We start from the raw sequence: 22,775 nt of genomic DNA, 5'->3' as shown, positions 1-22,775 counted from the left end.
GGTCAGTGGATAGCCTCAGATGTTGTTGCTTAGGTGCTGTTCCTCATGCACTGTGCACTCCCTTCCCAGGAGCTCATCAAGTAAAGCAGGCTGGCTGGACAGTGAGCCCCAGGGATTCACCATCTCTGTCTCCCCCGTGTTGGGACAACAAGCACACCACTACACCCAGCTTTTTCACATGGAGTCTGGGGACTGAATTCAGGTCTTCATGATTTCAACACAAGCACTTTATTGACTGAGACATCTCTCCTGTCACCATAATTTAAGTCTTAAAAACCCATTTTTTCTTTCTTTTTTTCCCCGTAATTTATTTATTTTTATTTTATGTGCATTGGTGTTTTGTCTGCATGGGTGGCTGTGTGAGGTGTCAGCACCACTGAAACAGAGTACAGAAGGTTGAGACCTGCCATATGGGTGCTGGGAATTGAACCCAGGTCCTCCGAAAGAACAGCCAGTGCTCTTAACCACTGAGCCATCTCTCCAGCCCCAGGCCCATTTTTTCTGAACTAACAAGAAAGTAATGCATCTCTAGGGACTGAAATCTAGAAGATATTTCAAGTCTTGGAGAGAAGAGAAGAGTCCAATGAAGAGATTGTTTATATATATATAATATTATGTATATTTATTATATATAAACATATATGTGTATATATGTGTAATGTGTGTATCAGATCTTCCTATTCAAATTCTGCATCTTCTTGAGTGAATGAATGAATATTAATATGTACAAAGGAAAATATGTAAGCAGGTTGTATACAGCATAACTCTGTAATTTTAGCCATTAAAAAATACAATGTGTCACAGAGAGAGGAGGGTGTTTCAGTGGGGGCTTTCTCTAGTGATGCTTAAGAAAAGAATTCTCTGAGAATGATAGATGCAGTTGTGTTCAGAGAGATGGCTGGCTTAATGACCTCACTTGCCCCTGGCATACATCCCATGATAGATAGACTGCTCCGAACTCCTCAGGCTCTATGTCCCCTTCTGGGCAGAGACTTGGAAGAAGCACACAGAAAGAAGTAATTACTAGAATTTCTGCAGAGACAAGGGAATCCCATCATTGTTTTTGGAGACAGAATTGCAACTTACTTTCCATTTCTCGTTAAGTTATATGAGGACTCAGTTGTATATATCAGAACCTAGTCATGAGTTAATTCCCCCCCCCCTTTTTTTTTCTCAGAATTGCTGCAAGGCTTAAAAGGTGGTGTTTTCTTTTTAAGTAAATCCTGGTGTAGTGGCACATGCCTGTAATCCCAGCACTTGGGAGGTAGAGGAAAGAGGATCAGGAGAGTTCAAAATCACCCTCCGCTATATAGGGAGTTTGAAGCCATCCTGAGCTACACAAGACTCTGTCTCATGTAATTAACTATAAGTAATTAGCTGTGGTGTAATTCAGTGTTAAAGGGTATGCTTAATGTAGTAAGGAAAGCCTGGTTTTAACCCCTAGCATACACACACACACACACACACACACACACACACACACACACACACACAAACCACACACACGCACACAGAGATACAAGTGACACTTGAGAATGGTAAACATTAAAAAAAACATATACATGTACAATAAAAAGTGATCTAGGCATATTGGAGTGTGCCTGTAATCCCAGAATTCAGGATTGAGAGGTAGGGGCATTCTAGCAAATTCAAGGGAAAAAATCTTCCCTTTAAATCACATATACTAAATGACTGCACATAGCAGACTTTGAAATATTCCTAAATGGTTTCCATTCATAGAGGAACACTCACTGTTTTATAAAATGGCTTCCTACTACAAGTAGGAAAGCAATTTCATTTTCAGTTAAGTGAAATATATCTGGAGTTATAGGAGAATTTACTTCATTCTTTTTTGTGTGTTTGTGTGTGTGTGTGAGTTCTCAGGCATGTTCCAGTTTTTGCTTTGAGATAGGGTCTCTCATGGTCTTGAACTTTACCATACAGGCCAGGCCAGCAGCCCATGAGCTCACGGGGCTCCCGCCTCCACCTCTCACTTCCCTGTCACTAGGCTAACAGACACATGGCACCATGCCAGGCCTGTGGGTTCTGGGGTTCTGAACTGAGGTCCTTGTGAATGCTGTGAACTGCGCCATCTCCTCAGTCCCATTTCATTTTTCAAATAGATGGATAATATGATGCTGTACGCAAATAGCACTGTCTCTAAAACATCTCTATTTAAACATGGAAGTCGATCCTCTTTTCGCCGCTGCCACAGTGGTGCAACACAACATCTCTGTGCACAAATATTTGGGTTATTTTTTTTTTCCAGAGATGAGGACCGAACCCATGGCCTTGTGCTTGCTAGGCAAGGGCTCTACCACTGAGCTAAATCCCCAAACCCAATATTTGGGTTATTATGCAGACATTTCTTTGGATACGTTTAAATGATAATGTACATTTAACTTATTCTTATTTTTTATTTTTGTGAGAATGGAACCTGGAGTCTTAAATATGCTAAATAACCATCCGACCACTGAGTGACACCCCAATTCCTAAATGTTTAAAATTTTTTATTAAGGTATATTTATATTTATTAAGGTTCAAGTCATAAGTTTCATTATGACATTTTTATATGTAGTTTAATCGTAGTCACTCCTCTATTACCCTTTCTTCGTTAAAATACTTATTTTTTTATGTGTATGAGTGTTTTTGCCTGCACATATGTGTGTGCACCAAGTGTGTGCAGTGCCTGCAGAGGCCAGAGAGGTGTCAGAGTTACAAATTACCTTGCGGTTGCCATGCGGGTGCTAGAAATTGAACCCAGGTGTTCCGAAGAGTGCCCAGTGCTCTTAACCACTGAACTGTCTCTCAGCCCTTCCTATTTTCTATCTTACTCTATCTCTCTTAAAAACTATTTTAAGTGGGGGCATGGTGGCCCAGGCCTTTAATTCCAGTACTGGGGAGGCCGAGGCACGCAGCTCTCTATGAATTTGAGATCAGCCTGATCTACACAGCTTTCCATGCCAGCCAAGGCTACCCTGCCTCAAAAAACAAAACAAAACAAAACAAAGTAAATATTTAAAATTTGATTTGTGGGGGGGTGCGGCCATGGAACGTGCAAGTGTGAAGGTCAGAGGAAATCTTTGGGGAGTCAGTTCTGTCTTTCTACTGTGGTTTCGAGGGATTGAACTTTGGTCCTCAGGTTTGACTGTCACGCCTCCTCCTGCCTCAGCTCACCCAGGACTAGGACTTCAAGAGTGAACCACCGCCAAGTAGGTTTGGTTTGCTTTGTTTTTGAGGTTTGTTTCCCTATGTTGCCCCGGCTGGTCCCTAACTCCAGGGCTCAAGGTGATTTTCCTCCAATCTGTGGCTTGCAGGGAAAGATTTCAGCTAGTTTAACCGAGCAACGAAATGAAACAGAAACCTGAAGACCTTCCCCTCCGTAAGCACCCACGTGTGCTGGCATTTCGCACACAGGGCGCGGTCCTATCTTCGTACAAATTTTGAAACTCTAATTGGTCGATAAGGAAACCGAACATTGCATAACCCAGAGCTACATCACTAAAGGAGACCTGAACCACTTCCCGCCGGCTCTCTACTCTCTCGCGAGAGTTGACGTCATTGGCCCGCGCCACTTGCCGGGCAGTCGCGCGGTTTGCGTCACGCCCCGTTTCGTCGCGGTGTGCTGTCTCACTGGTGAGGCCGTGAACCCGGGAAGTCCTTCTCTCCGTAGACCCTGCTGCCTCACGCTTCCGGCCACCATGGAGTACCTCATCGGCATCCAGGGCCCCGACTATGTCCTCGTCGCCTCCGATAGGGTGGCAGCCAGCAATATTGTCCAGATGAAGGACGGTGAGAAGGAGAGGGGAGGCCCGGCGGGCCTGGGTGTAGGGGCAGTCGGCGGAAGTTGGTCAAGTGTAGGGTGAACCCCAGGGCAGCTTGGAAGATGGAGCTCAGCCTGCTCTGCCCTTCCAGCACTGCAAAATTTAGAACCGAGGAAGCTGGCAGATAAACTTCGGACTCTGGCTTTCGCTTCTAGGTCAGGGCTGTGCTCTGGCCTTGGCCAATTGCCGCTTGCTAGGTGGGAGTTGCCCAGTTGGGGAATGCAGTTTGTAAGAGCTGAAGTGTGGGTTCGGGGCTAGGGTCCTCAGATCTCTGAATTCCTGATAAGTTCCCGTCGTCACTAGTAGAGTCTAGTTTGTGGGCGCCCTACGGTGGCATCCTGGGGAAGGGTGACACTGGGTTTTCCAGTCTGCTTCACTTGCCCAGTTCAGATCCTCCTTTTCAGCTTTCACCTGCTGCTAGGTTTTCCTTGTATTTAAATAGTTAGTGCAAGTAGAGATGGCGTCTCCCTCTACTTGCTTTGATTTTTGTACGTTATTTTTTCAGGGCTCAGATTTTCTTACCTCTCAGATTAGTAATACTCAACGCAAAACTTGTTGAGAGGATTGAGTGAACAAGTCATGTGCAGATGTTTAGCATTGGACAGATACTTAACAGAATGTATCAGGTGTGTCCAACGACTTTATCCTTTTACTTTTTTTGAAGGATAAACTATTCTCTCTTTGTAGAGTTAGTTGGACACAGAATATTAAAGAAACAACCTGAGTTTGATCCCAGAACCCAGATGGTAGAGGGAGAAACTGACTCCCCACAGGTTGTTCTCTGACCTCCACACCTGTTCTGTGACACACACACACACACACACACACAGAACAAGAAAGAAAGAGTCCCTAAATAAATACATAATTTTTTTTAATTATCAGAGAAAAAGTTCTTAAATTTATAAGTGGCAGAACCCAGGTAATAACCCAGAAACCTGTGTAATTTGGGACAAAGTACAGTGGCAAAGTACATAGATTCTACTATGCACAAGGCCCCAGGTTCCATTCTCAGCTCTGTAAAAGCAAGTTAGTAGACATCTTGAGAAACAGGACCTTTTACCCATAACTACTATAGTCTACTGCTTCTTTTATAGTGGCAATTGACCCACGGAATCTAAGAGTGTGTTTTCATGATTGACCATAGGCATGTTTGAAAGGTATTTTGTTTTTTGTCCAGTGAATTAAAAATTCATTTGATGGTTTTCGGACACTTCTGTGTACCTTACAGTGCTAAGTGCTGAAAGGAGGGGGAAAAAGAATACTATAATCCCTGTTTTAAAAGAAGCTAAGGGGTGTGGGGCGGGGCTGGAGAGATGGCTCAGAGGTTAAGAACACTGGCTGCTCTTTTGGAGGTCCTGAGTTCAATTCCCAGCAACCACATGGTGGCTCACAACCATCTGTAATGAGATCTGATGCCCTCTTCTAAATAAATAAATAAATCTTTTTTTTTTTTTTTTTTAAAGAAGGTAACGGAGTTGGTATGATGGCTGAGTAGGCAAGAGTGCTTGCTATGTGAGCATGGAGAGCAGAATTTAAATTCCAAGTACTTACTTTGAAAAAAAAAAAAAAAAGGCCAGGCATGGCTGTGTGCCTGTAACCCCTGTTGGGAGCAGCAAACACAAATCCTGAGTTCCCTGGCTGTCAGCCAAGCCCAAAGCGTGAGTTTCTGCTTCGTGAGAATAAGGTGGAAGATGACATGATGTCCTCCTCTGTCCTGAGCACAGGCAGGTGTACCCATACACTTTTGTGTGTATAACACACACACACATACACACAAAGTTAGTGATTCAGTAAGAGATCCAGGTATGTGTATAAATAATTATAGCACAAGCTAGAAAGTGATTGATGTGTCATGACAAGAGCAGTCAGACTTTGGGCTAATAGGAAGAGGAAACTGTTTTTAGGTAACGATGATGAGGGAGAGATTCTGGTTGTAGAGTTTAGGGAAAGCTTTGAAGGCAAATAGCAATTAATCCTGGACTTCTGGAATAAAAATGATTAATGTTGGGGTTTGCTGAAGTGTATGATCGGAGGTAAGATAGCACAAGTGCCTATGACTGCTTCTACAAAGGAACAGGCACCTATCTGGTTGCGAGCCTGTAGCTCCCATCTGGGAAAACAGAAAGGATTCTATGAACTTTGAGCTCTGTTCTTTCTGAAGAACTTGAAATCATACATCTGTGGTATGAATTGTTTCTCAAGAGACTTTATGAAATTTTATGATTAGTTTGTGTAAGCCACTCTCCAAAGGAATCAGTTTGTTGTGAGAGTGAATTTGCCCGTTGCTTTAATAGTAAGGCTCTGGCAGGCAGGTGGTTTTAGCATGAAGAGTGTGGGTGGAGCAGTCACCACATCAGTGTGTCTTCTGTTTCATCACAGTAATAGTGGATCGCTTTGAGAAGGAGAATGTGTTCCAAACCCTTATCCATACTGTACTTCTAGTTGTTACAGGGGTGCAGCCTCTTAGCTAAAATCTGCAGAAAAAGCCAAGACTAGGAGAGCCAGGTGTAGTGTATCCCTGTAATCCCATCCCATAAGAGGCAGAGGCAGGATGATCTCTAGTTAGAGAGAAGCCTAGTCTACATAATGAAGTCAGGGCCATTATAGGATTACATGATGAGACTCTGTCCCTCCCCCCCCCTTCACACACACACACACCAAACATCAAAGAAAAACCTAGGAAATAGATACAAGATGGTTTTTTGTGTGATAGAAGTATTACTAGTAGTGTTAAGTTAGGGTTTTGTTTGTTTGTTTGTTTGGGTTGTTTTTGTTTTTTGTTGTTTTGTTTTAAGGTTTTTCAAGACAGGGTTTCTCTGTGTAACAGTCCTGGCTGGCCTGGAACTCACAGACATCCACCTGCCTCTGCCTCCTGAGTGCTAGGAATAAAAGTTCATGCCACCACCACCCAGTGTTAGTCTAGTTTTTAAATCAACAATTTTAGGAATAAGTCCTATGAATAGCCACAGAAAAGAAAAAGATTTAAGGTATGGAAAAAGGATGAATTTGAATAAGTTCTTGAAGAAGAGTTGGAAATAATTGCACTCAACTGATAGCTTAATCTGGTGTGAAAAACTTTAGGGTAGGAGGTTCAGAATTGCCTGATGGAATTTGTGTGGAATAGGCAAGAATGCTGAACAGTAATTTGAGGAGAGACTTGTTTTGTTAATGCTTTTAGGGGAGGGGCTTTTTGGCTCTTTGAAACGGGGTCTTACTATGTAGTCCTGACTGGCCTGGTACTTCTCATGTAACCTAGCCTCCCAGGACTAGAGTTACAGTCATGCATCAAAATACTGACTCAGAGTACTGCCTGACATTGTTTTTTCATTATGCTGCTTGGGAAAATCCATCGATACTGGGAAGAAGACATTTTCCAAATGTCTGCTTATATAGCTGCCTGGTTCAGGTCTCAGTTTGATTGGATATATGCTACAGTTCATGCCTTTTTCCTCTTGGCCTACACAGAGTGACTTTTTAGTTACTTGGAGATCTCCAGAAACTTGCTATTCTGAATTCCTAAAACATACGTGATTTACAGTACATTATCTAACGCTAAGTGTAACAGTTTTCCTTACCTGTGAGTTAGGCGTTGGTAATGATCGGGTCATCATTTACATATTTTTGGTAACTGGAGTTTAGACAGGCAAATTATTTGCCCACTGTGTTTGGTATGTTCCCCTCTGATGGATCACATGGCTGGCATTACATGCTGATACTCATTTGGTTGTCTGTGTTTGTGGATCTTGTGATTTGTTGTCAAGTGTAAGAGCATCCTAGAGCTGTACAGGCAGTATCTTGTACAACCCAGGGCCATAGATGTCCATCTGTTCTGTTCTGAAGCATATGTACATCCTCCCTGTAGAAGTTTGCCTGTATTACATGTACTTCATAATTAACAGTTTACTGCCTAGAATCTTAGCCTTTTTGCTGAAAGGTGATGAAGTTTGTAAACTCATTCCCCAACAAGAACTACTTTCCTCCCAATATTTGTGTGTGTGTGTGTGTGTGTGTGTGTGTGTGTGTGTGTGTGTGTGTTGTTTTACCTGCTGGACCGTGTTGCTTATCTGCCTTTTTTTCCTTCTAAAAAATAATGTAAACTTATTAAATAATGTTTTCTTACAAAAATTAAACATGTTAAGTGTAGAGATTTACAAAATACTAATAAGCAAAAGAAGGAAATAAAAATTGTTCATATTCTTACCACTGTCAGGAACTTAGAATATATACTCTTCTTGTCCTTTGTGCACATGCACACACACTCGTGTATGTGTATGTAAATGAATCTTCCATTTATAACAACTTTGCAAACAGTCTTTGAATGTGTAATAAGTGAAAATTTGTTTATTTTGGAGTTTTAATGCAATTCAACATTATGTATAAGCATATTTTATGTAGGAAACAACACCACCCCCCACCCCCCACTCCCTTCCCCATTCCCCCATCCCCTACCCCGCTCCAATCTAAAAATCCACATTATTAGTGTCTACAACTCTCCAACACTTGTAAAGTGTTTGATAGTTGCATTTGTTCCTTAAATCCTATTAAGAGATTTTGACATTTCAAAAGCTTTCATACAGGGAAACATGTCTCCCAGGGGAGATTATTCAGCACTATTGGAAAAATGAAAGTGAAAGTAGGAGTGAGATAGGAAGATTTAAGCTTTTCTCTGAAGCTGCCGACTAAATACTGAGTTTTCTTCCCTAGGCAACAATTACAACCTGAGTATTTATTTATCTATTTAATCTGAATGAGTCTGGTTCAGCTAGATAAGGTTAGAGTATTATTGTTCTCATTAGGTATTTAGATAGCTCACTGTTAGCACATTCCTTAAAGTTTCTGTTTGGCAACCAGTTTTCTTTTTTGCTTTGGAAATGTAGTGTTTACTTTGAGATTTGGAGTCTCAGCTGATTTTTTTTTTTATTTCTTTGTTGAAATGGTTCTTTAATTTGAACTGTAGAATCCATTCTTTCTGCATTTTTTTGTATGTGTATATAACATTGTATCTGTAGTAACAGAACTCTGTACTTAATCTCCTGCCTCAAGATAATCACCATAGTCTGCATTCCTTCAGCTTGCCCCCCCCATTTTTCTATTCCTTGTAGTTTAAATGTTCTTAAATTGCTTTTTATTGCTTGTTTGTTTCTGTTTTTTGAGATAGGGTCTCACTGTGTAGCTCTGACTGTCCTGTAGCGTACTGTGTAGAACAGGCTGGCCTCAAGCTCACAGATATCAGCTTGCCTCTGCCTCTGGAGTACTGGGATTAAAGTATGTGACCCCATGCCAAGCTTAAATTTTATTTTTTAATTAATTAATTAAGTGCTAGAGATTGGACTCAGGACCTCACACACACTCAGCATATGTTATATCACTGAGATACATGTGTAGCCCCAAATTGTAATTAAAACAAAATATTTATTTTATATGTATAGTACATGTATGTCTGTGTACCACATGTGTGCAATGCCCCCAGAGATCAGAAGAAGATGTGAGATTCTTTGGAACTGAAGTTACACGTGGTTGTGAACCCTAATGTCAGTGCTGGGAATCGAACTTGGGTTTTGTGAAAGAGCAGCCAGTACTCTTTAACTGCTGAGCCATCTCTCCAGCCCTGCCTTCCCCCACTATTGTATTTTAAATAGTCTGCTTTCTTATACAATTTTCGATAGAAATTAACCTAAGTAAAATATGTAGATAGTTAACATGTTGGTTAGTGAAACTATTAATGTCTTATAATAATGGTTAGTAAAATTCTTAAGCATAGTAATTAGTAGACCTGTTTATGGTTGCATATATAAATAGCTTTTGGTTTCTGTGGTGGTAATTTCTAATATGAATTTCTTTTCCTTTGAGCAGATCATGACAAGATGTTTAAGATGAGTGAAAAAATCTTACTCCTATGTGTTGGAGAGGCTGGAGACACTGTACAATTTGCAGAATATATCCAGAAAAACGTGCAGCTTTATAAGATGCGGAATGGTGGGTAAGACTTAGAGGGTAGCTTTGGCTGACGCATTATTTTCTAGGGCTGACATAACAAGGTACCACAGACTGGGCAGTTTAAACAGCAGAACTCTTTAGTAGCTCTGGAGGCTACAGTGTGAGGTCAAGGAGTTAACAGGGTTGAATTCTTCTGAGACTTTTTCCTTGGCTTGTAAGTGACCCTCTTCCCTCTGTGCCTGGCTCTGTCTCCTGAGTGCTGGGATTAAAGGTGTGCGCCACCACCACCCGGCTAGAATTTTTTTTTTAAGTGCTGTGTTTTGCGTTTGGATGTTTGGCTTGCATACATTTCTGTGCACCATGTGGTACCCACAGAAACCAGAAGACATTTTCAGATCCCCTGGAACTGAATTCCAGAGGGTTGTGGGTGCTCAGAGTTGAACCTGGGTCATCTGAAAGAACAGCTACTGGACTCTACTCTTTTCCTTTTTTTTTTTTTTTGTCCGAGACAGGGTTTCTCTGTGTAGTTTTTGTGCCTGTCCTGGAACTCACTCTGTAGACCAGGCTGGCCTCAAACTCACAGAGATCTGCCTGGCTCTGCCTCCCAAGTGCTGGGATTAAACGTGTGTGCCACTATCACCCGGCCTCTTCTCTTTTTCTAAAATGGGATTATATTTATATTAATGAAAATGCTTTGACCAGAAATGGTGGTATATGCCTGTAGTCCTAGCACTGGGAAGATGGAGGCAGGAGGATCAGAAGTTAAAGGCCCTGTGTTCAGCTACACAGGGAGTTTGAGGGCTGCACAACACTGTGACTCAAAAAACAAAGGTCTTGACCTGGCTCGAGGATGGAGCTCCATGGCAGAGCATTTGCTGAGCATTTGGGAAGCCCTAGGTTTAATCCCAACACTGTGAGAAAGAGAGAGGGGGTTGGGGGAAGGGAGAGGGAGGGAGAGAGAATATGCTTTGCAAATTTAAAATTCTGTGTAGTTATAAGACACTGTACTTTAAAAGGGTTCTTTGGGGGCTGGAGAAGGCTCAGTAGTTAAGAGCACTTGAGCTGCTCTTGCAGAGGACCTGAGTTTGGTTCCAGCACCCACATGATGGTTTACAACTATCCAACACTCAGGAGGCAGAGGCAGGTGGACAGCCAGGGATACACAGTGAAACCATCTTAAAAAACAAACAAAAAACTGGGCAGTGGTGGCACACGCCTTTAATCCCAGCACTGAGGAGGCAGAGGCAAGAGGAGCTTGTGAGTTTGAGGCCAACCTGGTCTACAGAGTGAGTTCCAGGACAGCCAGGACTGTTACACAGAGAAACCCTGTCTCAAAAAACCAAAAACAAACAAAAAGACAGATTATAGTTTAATTTTTATATGATTACATATGTAAAATGACTAGATAACATCCATTCATACATATTTTTTAGGCAGTACATTTAGCATTATGCACCCAATTACTTAAGTGTTTTTTAAGGTCTTATCAGTGTTAAACACTGTGCTTAATACTGCAGAAAATATGGATGATCAAGACTCAGAGCCTGCCATTTAGGAACCTAAAACATATGCTACTTGGGATTATATATACTTAGAGTGAAGGGGCTGCGAATGCTTCTGAAGTGTGGTGCCATTTCATTGTTGTCCTGAGAGAAGGTCAAGTGAATAAGACAAGGAAGAGTTGCTTGATCCATGTGTTTCAGGTGGTAAAAGTCAGTGGCTAAAAGAAAAATTTGTTTGTTAGGTTAACCCTTAAACACCCTTAAGTTACCTGGGTAAGTACAGTTTGGGAGATGGAAATGGAAGGATCAGGAATTCAGAGCCATCCTCAGCTACATAATGGATTTGAGGCCAGCCTGACGTAAGAGATCCTGTTTACATGAGATCATATTTCTAAAAACATAAGTAAATAAAAATGGCTTTTAACGATGGTCATAGGTGGGATAGGTGTGGTGGTGCACACCTGTGTTCCCGGCGCTTTGGAGGCAGAAGTAGGAGGGTCTCGAGTTTAAGGCTGGGGTCTTTAAAAAGGAAAGTATAGAGAAATGATTTGGGGTGGATGCTGTTAATTTCTTCTGCTTCACCTCAGATATCACTCTTTATGTCTTGTCCAGGATATGAATTGTCCCCCACAGCAGCAGCTAATTTCACACGTCGAAACCTGGCTGACTGTCTTCGGAGTCGGGTAAGCAGGGCAGCTAGCAGCCTTCAATAACAGCAGAAGATCTGTGCTTTTATATTTCTTTTAGACATGAACAGTGTTTTTGCCCCTTTTGACTGAACCCTTCCCATTGCTAATCATTCATTTTTAGTCCCCTGGGGTTTGTTTTCCTTTGGTCATTGTTGCTTTTTACTGTCTAATTCTGTTGTTTGGGAGGCTAACAAAGACTTTTGAATTCAAGGCTAGCCTGGTCTACATAGCTAGTTCTAGGCCAGCCCAGGCTATGTAGTGAGAATAAGACTTATTTCAAGAAGGAAATGAAAAGAACGTTTTGGTTTTTTGCTTTCTTACATTTTTGGTTGTGAGCCTAGCCTTTAACGGCTGAGCTATCCCTCCAGCCCGGTTTTTTGTTTTCTTAACATCTGTTTTGTATGTGGTGTGGGTGTGGAGGTCAGAGAGCAAGTTGCAGGAGTTAGTTCTCGACTTCCACTGTATGAGTGCAGGGATCAAGCCCAGTTTGACAGGCTTAACGGCAGTTGCCATTACCTGCTGAACTGTCCGTCTGTCTCACAGCCCAAAAGAAAGGTGGTGAGTTTGTTGTGGCATACTAACATGAAGGACTGTGAGAAACTGCCCCATTCCCTGAGACTTTATTCTTTTTCAAAGCAATTTTAGGCTCTCAGCAAAATTAAGAGGAAAATACAAAGATTTTGCCCATATAAACTCAGCCCAAATACATGTATATAGCATCCTGCATTATCAGCATCTACCAGAGTGGTATATTTCTACAAATAATGAACTTGTATTGAGAGCCTAGATTCATAATTTACATTAGGGTTTGCTCAGCGGCATTCATCCTGTGAGTTTAGATGCATGTGAAAGGACATAAATCCATCAGTATCATTCAGAGGATTTTCACTGCCCCAAAATCCCTGCCCCCACCTGTTCATTCTTCATCTGCTTAATCCCCATTAGCCACTAGTCCTTTTACTGTTTACGTAGTTTCCTTTCTCAGAATGTCACAGCATAGAGTCTGAGTCAAGGTAGGCTCTCAGATTGGCTTCTTAGTGATGTGCATTTAAAATTCCCCCATGTAGGACTGGAAAAGTGGCTCTGGTTAAGTACACTTGCTGCTCTTCCAGAGTACTTGAGTTCAGTTCCCAGCATCCATGTTAGTCAGCTTACAGTCGTCTGTAACTCCTGTTCCAAGAGCTTTGATGTCTCTGGCCTCTTCAGGCAACTGCACTCATGTGCGTGTATCTGCATGCAAATGCACATACATACACATAATTTAAAATAATAAAAAACCATCTTGGCTGGAGAGGTGGATCGGTGGTTAAGAGCACTGGCTGCTCTTCCAGAGGTCCTGGTTCAGTTCCCAGCATCCACGTGGCAGCTCATAACTGTCTGTAACTACAGTTCCAGGGGATCCAACACCCTCATGCAGACATGAATGCAGACAAAACACCAATGCACATAAAATTAAATTTTAAAAAAACCTTAAAAAGTGATCAAATCAAATTCCTCCACGTCTTTTCATGGCTTGGCAATTTATTTCTTTTTAGCACTGAGTAATATTCCTTTGTTTAAGGGTACAGCAGTTTATTTATCCTTTCCCCTTCATTGAAGGACATCTTTGTTGCTTCCAACAAAGGAAGGCAGTTTGCATCAGAGATTTTAGATGTATTTTCAGTTCTCTTGGTAAATGTGTGGTTGCTGGTTTGTGTAGTGGGAATATGTTGAATTTTTTTTTCCCTCAAGACACTGTTTTTCTGTGTAGCCTTGGCTGTCCTAGAACTGACTCTGTAGACCAGGCTGGCCTTACTAGAACTGACTCTGTAGACCAGGCTGGCCTTAAACTCATAGAGATCCGTCTGCCTCTGCCTCCTACCACTACCAAGTTAGAATATGTTGAATTTTGTAAGAAAGTACCAAAAAATTTTTTTTGAAGTGTGTTTATTCTTGTTCAACTGTAGCTGAAGGTCCCTACATGGTAGTAGAGGGAAGTAACCTATAGCTTTCTGTGGCTGTTCAGCCAAAGCATGGGGAGTTGTCTTTGTTTTTTCTGGTCTTGTACCATAGCATTCTCTGTCTTATGTTAAAAGATGAAAAATTGACTTCAAGATTGAATGCTTAAAGACTGTGTAGGGTGTGCCAAGAAAGTTCCTGTGATTGCCAAGGGTGTGTATTTTCTCCACAGGGACTAAGTAAATAGACTCTTACCACGTGACCTTACCCCCTGTGCCTGTTTATTCATCTCGGATATCCAGATAACTTCCTAACCCCACAGGAGTGCCAGGAAAATGAATACTTGTAGATCATAATATTTAACATTCATATGACTTCTGCCCAAAGCATTTTGCTTAATAATTTAATCTACTCACTATTCCACTGAGACAGATCGTAGTTGATTCTCTTGCTGATACTGTGAAAAGCATAAAGTGGCAGAGGGACTAGTTCAGGGCACACAACAGGTCAGACAGAGTGACAAGAATTGTACCATAATTTGACTGTTTGCCTTAAGGTCAACCCTTTGATTCTTCAGTAGCAGTTTAGAACATTAGTGCTTTTGGTGATTTGGGTTTCATCTACCTTCTTAAACTTAGTCACATGTAATCAAAGCCAGTATGGGTATTAAGCTTTTTATAAACCTGCTTGCTGCTGATTTTTTGAAAAGATTTATTTTTAAAGATGTGTTTGTGTGTCTGTGTATGAATATGTGCACATGACTTCGTGTGCCTAAGGAGGCCAGTGACATTGGATCACTCTGGAGCTGGAGCTCTATATAGCAGGTTGTGAGCCTCCTGACCTGGATGTTGGGAGCAGTACAGGCTCTTAACCATTGAGCTATCTCTCTAGACCTACTGTAGATCTTTAAAGCACTTTTATTTTCCAGTGCCTAATACTATACCCCAAACATCTCACTAAATAGAATCTGTCCCAGTACTAGCTTTGACCAAGGGCTTTGTAATCTCAATGATCTATATACAATTTTTTTTTAATGTGTGTGTTTTGCCTTCATGTATGTCTGTGCACCATGTTTGTGCAGGTGATCATTATATTTAAGAAGAAATCACAGACATAATGGATTGCAATTTGAAGACAGGTTTGTGTACATTATTTTGGTCTGGGTGAAAAGTTAGAGATCTTTTATATAATCTTTGAGGGAGAAATGTGGGTCAAAATAGATTTCCTATCACCCAGAAGTACCTGTGTTATGCAAGGAGTATGCTGTAGCTCCTTGTGTAGAGTGTTCCTCTGACTTACCAAGCAGAACTGGAGTAAGAATTCCAGCTTTGGGCACAATAAAAGCTTTACCATTAAATGCTGCAGACATTAAATGAATTAAGCTCCTTTTAGAATTGAGATAAGAGTGGAAATTTGCTTCATGCAAATGCAATGAATCCACATAATCTTCTCTACTAGCAGAAATGTTTGATGTTTTAAACAAATAAATTTCCCTTGTAGACAATGCCAAGGCGCTCTAGTAAGTATTGACTACCTCTGCCTTGTGCTTCTTTGTTCTTCTAGTCCTTATCAGAGTAGATCTAAAATAGGGATTTGTACTTTAGTTACTTAGAATTTTATGTTTAAGTATATCTGAGTATGCGCACATGTGTGTGTAGGTGCCTAGGGAGGCAAGAGGAGGGCATTGGATTCCCTGGAGTTAGAATTACAAGTGGTCATGAGCTGCTTGATATAGGTTCTAGGAAGAGAACGCAGGTCCTCTGAAAGAGAAGCAAATGCTCTTAACTGCTGAGCCATCCCCTCTAACCCCAGTACTTTATTTTATTCTAGAGAGAAAAATGATAATAGTTTTGTATATTCCTAATATAAAGTCACTATAGTTGGTATATTTCCATGGTGACATTGTTTGGCATGTGATACATATTTTGGATTAGCCAGATTTTATGTATATGGAGTTTCATGTCTATGTCTATAGCTTAGATTATTTGATGTTCTCTGTGTGTGTGTGTGCGCGCATTGCCAGTGGTATCAGATTGGAAGACATTTACTACAGAGTGTATAATGAACCCTACATAAACTAGGTTATTAAAATGCAGACAGTTTGGAATTGTGGTTGAATAGTCTTTGGACTATTGCTAGTTGTATGTCTTTGAATTATTTCAAAGCCCAATTTCCCTATTTACAAAATAATAGTACTTCATGGGATTATTATAAAGATTAAGAGGTAATCATGCAAAGCTCTTTGTACATTATATAAAACATGCAGCGATTTAATAAATGATTTGTTTTTATTCCTTTATTACTGTTTGATTAAAGAAGCATTTTAGTGGCTATAAGTTATCTTTATAGGGAATTATTTGTTGATTTTGTTTGTTTGGTTTTGGTTTTTCGAGACAAGGTTTCTTTATGTAGTGCAGGCTGTCATGGAACTCATTCTATAGACCAGGCTGGCCTCAAACTCAGAGATCCACTTGCCTCTGCCTCTGCCCCTGCCTCTGCCTCTGCCTCTGCCTCTGCCTCTGAGGTGCTTGGATTAAAGGCATGTGCCACCACCACCCAGCTTATTTGTTGAATTTTAATTGAATTGATTAGTCACTAAAGTGGGGGGCAATAGGAATTTGCTAGTATTGATGGAGAATATAGAAATAAACCAACATTGAGCATCTGTTACATATTAAGCTTTGTTCTAGATTTACCCAGTACTTATGATTGCCACAAGCTATAAAGGGCTATTTAAGTTCCAATTAATTAACCCCTTCTCTCCATGCCATCTGCCACCTTGGCTTGAACCTAGGACCTAATAAAATAGTTTAATTCATTTTATTAGTTAAGAAAGTCCAGGAAAGTATCTCCTAGATTTTTATTGAGTGAGAAATAAACTTGTATTTCCTAGTTTGGGGTTTTGAATGAGGCTTAGGCAGGCTAAGTGTGTGCTCTGTCACTCAAGCTCTTGTATTTGTATGTTTGTGCATGCACATGCATGTGTGCATGCCATTGCACACCTGTGGAGCCCAGAAGAAACTTTGGGAGTCGGGTTCTCTCATCATTTGGGACTCAGGGATTGAATTTAGGACCTTTAGGCTTCGTAAGCAAACCCCTGAGTCATTTTTCATGCCTGGCCCCACTGTGGCTTTTTTTTTTATATGATTATCTGATTTCCCTAAAAATCTGTTCTATACACCATCTCCTTGTCACTGGTGTGGGCTGAGGTATGAACCAGCCCACTCTAGTGTCCTTGAGGGATGTGGAGTTTTGTGTTGAAGCTTCAGCAGAATGCTGGCCTCTGTAGTGTGTAATCTTCTAGGCTTTACTTTACTGCTGCTACTGACTGGTCAGTGTTTTATTGAACTTTTTCTGAAGTGTTTCATAAACCTTTAGTCAGTCTCAGTCTCTCTCTCTCTCTCTCTCTCTCTCTCTCTCTCTCTCTCTCTCTCTCTCCCTCTCCCTCCCTCCCCCCGCCCCCCTGTGATTGCTTAGCAAATGAACAGTAGAAATAATGAAGAATATCTAACCTGCCATACTGGTTTTCAGCCCTTGTTCCATAAGCTGCCCTTAAACACTTACCAGAAAAGATGAATGTGATAAAACCTCAGCTCAGTTTCACTCTAATTAACTTTACTTTTTATCTTTCACATGCAGGAATTGCATGTAAAATTTTAATCTGAGAAAATGGCTTCATGATTCTTTTCCCCTGTAGTTTAAAGTCTAGTAGTTAAACCTGTCGTAGGAGGGTTAGAACCTCCTCTGCTATGAGCTGGTTGACGATGCTGAGAGTGTGCAGTTGATTGGATCCGACAGCATGATCTGAAGGTCTGGTGTCGTGGGTGCGGGTAGCTCAGCAGTGGAGCACACACTTAACAAAACCCTCGTTCAGTCCTGGTTCCAGGAAATGAAACATAAAGATCTGATATCAAGACTTGAGTCTTGTATAGTTTTTTCAATGAAAGAAAAAGAAACCTGGGAAAGATTTTGGGTATTAGTCACTTCAGAAGTGACCACTGCTTATCTCTGCCCTGGATTTGAGTATTTGCTTTGGGTAATGGGAGCAGGTGCAGTGTGCTCCGATTCTGAAAGAATCCTGTTGCTGCAAGACTGCTGTTCTGCACTGGAGTTATTCTCTTTATGCCTTACGTGGTTGGCACAGAGAACATCATCTGTTTATTGGTATCCTTGGAATCATGTGACCTGGTGAACAGATGGGCCAGGTGAAACCTTGACTTTGCAGGTCTTATCCCCTAAACACAACCATCCATTTGTTACATGTGATTAAACTATCACTAACAAGGGTAGTTTCACATGCTTATTGGCAAATGTGGTTAGCAGGATGTGACATGACGAAGCACTGTCTTCCTCCTCTGTGTGCCATCTCCCTTGAGGCCTCATCCTCCCTGCTCGCCCCCACTATGCCCTTGCCCAGGCTTGCCTTCCAGCTCACCTGCTCCAGATGGGCGGCACAGTGGGAGGACACTGGCAAAGGCAGATGTGTTTGTTTTCCGGAGACAAAACGTTGTGCTGCTGCAGATGGCAGTGCCTTGGAGCAAATGGCAGCCTTTGACACTACTGCCACACAGCCTGGGCATCTTGACAGACAGAGCTGGCTGACTCTTGGTGATGGGGAAATGGGGAAAAACAAAATTGAAGATGTTAATCAATTCCTGGACTTTTGGTGAAAGTAGCAGTGTTCTGCTGGGAGGGAGCAGTTTTCCTCCCCCCCAGATGTCTCAGTCAGCTAGTTGGTGGATTTTCACTGTGGGCCAAGAGATCTATGTGTTTGTTACTTTACCTTCTAGAATCAATCGGACAGACTAAAAACTAAGCAGGCTACATCTAAACAGGTATTCATTTGTACTGCAAAACATATGCATATCCCAGGTCACATCAGTCTCCTAGGATTGGGGATGGCTCATGTCTGCCCCATTGGAGATACTCCTGTTCTATTTTTAGCGGCCATTTTGATTATCCAAAGGCCCAGGGACAGGTGTGCCTTGAAGTTGAGGCACCTTAATTAATATGACAACACTGTGCTTGTACTGTTTTCACCAGGGTAAAAATTCTGACAGCTGTCCTTTTAAAAAGTTTGCTTATTCAGTCATTAGGGTTTGACTAAGTCCATTAAGAAAACAAAGAGTGCTTGTTGAGTCATTATACCTACTGGCTCTAAGGAAAAGAAAATGGCTTCAGAAGATCCTTCTTTGAAGCTACTGGCTTTATCTGAAAACCTTTTTTCCCCTTCTTAAAAAAATTATGTGGTGTTTTTCCCAGCCCCAGTGCTGATAGAGTTAGGATTCTGCAGGTGTAAAGTCCTCCCCCTCCCCTTCCCCATCTCTCCAGGGGGTTGTATGTGAGAAGGTGTTGCTTTCTCACTCAGAGAGCATATATGTGCTACCCTGTTGGATGCCTGCTGTGAGCAGAGAGAACCCCTGTTCTTGTTGTGTGGAATAAGCCTATTGGATGGCTGGGATTGTACAATCCCATAATGCCAACTTTTCACCTAAACTGTCTTTCCTAAGCACAATGGAGGTGAAATAATATACGTAATTGGTTTAAGTTTGTATTATTTTGAAACTTCTATCTTTAAAAATTATGTGGTTTCCTATCAAGGTTTGGTTCAAGGCTAGAGCAGCAGGATGCTGCTGTGTTTCTTATACACTTTGAAAGACCAATGTACTCTACCTTTACAATTGCTTTAACCAGTGCCCCAGTTTGTGTAGGCACGGCTGTGGACAAGCCCTAACGCTCAGACAGAAACACACCTAAGCCCAGGCATCTCGGTGACCCTTTTATCTTTGTAGGAGCACACAATATTATGGATTTAAGAACTGGTCCCCCAAACCCTTTTTAAACTCTGACAGAAAGTGCATGTGTACAGTGAGGAAGGCTTTGCAGCAGAGGAGGAACTGACTGCTTTATAACGTGGGAAGTGCTTACATGTGAGTCTGTTACATTCATTAAGCTGCACATGTATGTTTTGTGTATTTTTACATATGCTATTCATAAAAAGGTCTAATACATAAAAAGAGAAAGGCTAAAAGAAAAGGAAGCATAATATTTTTAAGTTAAAAATGAGAAAAAGCAGTGTAATAAATATAATTCACAGGACTGGAAAGAAGAAAAGGAAAGGGAAGGTTATGGTCTCTGTGTGCTAATTGCCTGGTGTTTTCATTTGTTAGGGAGCTGATGACCAAACTTAGGGCCTTGTGCTTGCCAGGCAAATTCTCACCACTGAGCTAAATCCCAACCCAAGTATAATAACCTGAATAACTGAAATGTTCTACCAGACTCATGCCCATCCCTTTCTGAAGCCTTTAACGGGGGTGGCTTAGAGCCATGGTGTTCTTTAATTGCGGATAGTTATTCACGCTGCAGCTCTCCAGCCTGCACTGGCTTTGGGGCTGAGGAAGCAGGTGCAAGGTGCAGTGTGTCCCTTCAGATAGGAAAACAAAGAAGTAGAAAGTCAGTTGTACCGCAGAGTGAAAGTGCTAGGGTATATGTGTGTCTGGGAACAGACTTAACCTGTGCTTTGAAAGACAAGAGATGCAACAAAAGGGAAAACTGGAAACAGACCAGGATGTGTGAGAGCATGTTAGTGTTCACAGATGTTCAGGGCAGCAACAGATAGTTCTCTGATCCACTTATTCCTCATTTTATCTTTTTTTTTTTTTTTTTTTTTTTTCCGAGACAGGGTTTCTCTGTGTAGCTTTGCGCCTTTCCTGGAACTCACTTGGTAGCCCAGGCTGGCCTCGAACTCACAGAGATCCACCTGGCTCTGCCTCCCGAGTGCTGGGATTAAAGGCGTGCGCCGCCGCCGCCGCCGCCGCCGCCGCCGCCGCCGCCGCCCGCCGCCGCCACCGCCACCGCCACCACCGCCACCACCACCACCACCCGGCTTATTTTATCTGTTTTGAGTGATAGGGTACAGTATAAAAATTAGGGTATTATTGATTTTTTTTTAAAAATGTAAATAGATGACATTCTATTGTATATTTAAAATCTATAGTTTGGTAAATAAGGCTGAGAGTTTTAAAGAGTTTTGTTGTTGTTTTTCAAGACAGGGTTTCTCTGTGTAACAGCCCTTGGTGTCCTGGAACTCACTCTGTAGACCAGGCTGTCCTGGAACTCAGAGATCTGCCTGCCTTTGCCTCCCGAGTGCTGAGATTAAAGGCATGCACTACCACTGCCCAACTAGAGGGATCTTAAGAGATTGAAACATGAGAGGTGACCCATGTTATCATAAAAGCAATGGGCCAGGTCTAGCAGGATGGCTCAATGGTTAATGAGGACACAGGTTTCAGCACATATATCACAGCTCACAACCATCTGTGTAACTCCAGTTCCAGTGGATTCAACTCCCTCTTCTGGCCTCCTTGGGCACCAGGAATGCATCTGGTATACATCCATACATGCCATGGAGACAAATATTCTGTACACACAAAATAAAAATAAATAAATCCTGAAAACAAAACAAAACCAAAAATCATTGGTCTTTCTGAAAACCTTTTGGCTAAAGAGGAGGTTTACACAATCAGATCAGATTTTGTTAGATCATTGTCTGCTCTTTGGTGGAGTATTTGAGGAAAGAATTGAGGGAATGGGGAGACTTAAGAGCTCACATAGCCACTGTGGCTGTAGGAATAACTTACATTGGATATGAGGTGTTAATAAGGAACGCTGTTCTCACAGAAGGGTTTCTAAATATTCTATTTTTCCTTGAGAATTCATTGTTACTCTGTATGTACACTATTGATATCTAAAACATCTACAGCTGTATATATTCTAAATATTCCCTCCCAGAAGACCATAGTGTTTATTAACTTGGAGATGAATCTGTTAATGTATTCAGCATTCCTAGTTATTCATGGACATGCTCAGTGTAGACATTTAATATGTAACCTGTGTTATGTGTGTCAATAGCAAAGTATGGCTTCTGCATGAGTTTTAGGAACTCACTTGAATGCATATGGAACCCTACCTTTGTCCTAGAAACTACCAGCTCAAGAGAAAGGCTCTAAGCGGCCTGGTTGCAAATGTGGTGTTGATTTTGCCATTGCAGGGTCAGCAATTTTATTTTGATGTTATTTGGAAGAAAGCAGTATTTTTGATTAGCAAGTAAAATTGATGTAGAAAACAAATACTGTGTTAACTAGTTGGTATAATAAGGCATCTGTGCCATGTTGCATTTCAACTCATTAAATTTCTCAACTTCTAATTACAGTAAGGTTACAGCTTTTAACAGAATCAACCAAACTTGAGCTTAGCAGTGGCTTTAAAGAAATAAAATTAAGGGGCTGGGGAGATGGCTCAGTGGTTAAGAACACTGTTCTTCCAGAGAACCCAGGTTCAATTCCCAGTATCCACATGGCAGCTCACAACTGTCTGTAACTCCAGTTCCAGGGGATCCAGCACCCTCATATGGACATACATACAGGCAAAAAGGAAGGAAGGAAGAAAAGAGAAAGAAACAAAATTAATAGCATTTTGGCATTTTTGTGGGATGGACTTAAACATTGAAATGACATGCTACTCCCCCCCCCCCCCCTTGGCTCCTACAATTCAGATTTGTTTAGTACTTGCTATTTACTCCTAGGAACTCTAACACAGGTAAGCACTGTGATTCATCATGACTCTGTTAGACAAGTGGGTTGAGCATTTGAGGCTCTAAGTGGAGCAATAGACTTTCAAAGAAAATGACCTAAGGCAGTGAGAAGAAGTAGCACAAACACGGTTGGATGGTTGGACATAGCTCATTTAGGGTTTCTGAAAGTCCGGTGGTTATTTCATTTGTAGCATATTGCCTCTTCCGTTCTCAGTTTAGCATGAACATTTATAGACATTAGTTGTTACTAGAGAGTAAATCTGGTGCCTCATACATCTAGGGAAGTTTTGAA

At 41.5% G+C, this 22,775-nt stretch overlaps 1 protein-coding gene across 1 annotated transcript in view; it reads left to right on the top strand.

The window, feature by feature from the left end:
- Nucleotides 1-3,591: 3,591 nt before the first annotated feature.
- Psmb2 (proteasome 20S subunit beta 2) overlaps nt 3,592-22,775 on the top strand; it is a 35,339-nt gene continuing 16,155 nt past the window's right edge. Inside the window, exons 1-3 of the mRNA XM_052717304.1 lie at nt 3,592-3,792; nt 9,678-9,800; nt 11,876-11,946. Of these exons, the coding sequence (XP_052573264.1) occupies nt 3,702-3,792; nt 9,678-9,800; nt 11,876-11,946 (285 nt within the window). The 5' untranslated portion in view covers nt 3,592-3,701. The remainder of the gene's footprint in view (nt 3,793-9,677; nt 9,801-11,875; nt 11,947-22,775) is intronic.

Source organism: Peromyscus californicus, unplaced genomic scaffold (assembly GCF_007827085.1).
Source record: "Peromyscus californicus insignis strain IS unplaced genomic scaffold, ASM782708v3 Scaffold_5__1_contigs__length_169319896, whole genome shotgun sequence".
In the NCBI taxonomy this organism is placed as follows: Eukaryota; Metazoa; Chordata; class Mammalia; order Rodentia; family Cricetidae; genus Peromyscus; species Peromyscus californicus.
This window is presented reverse-complemented; position numbering and strand designations above follow the sequence as displayed.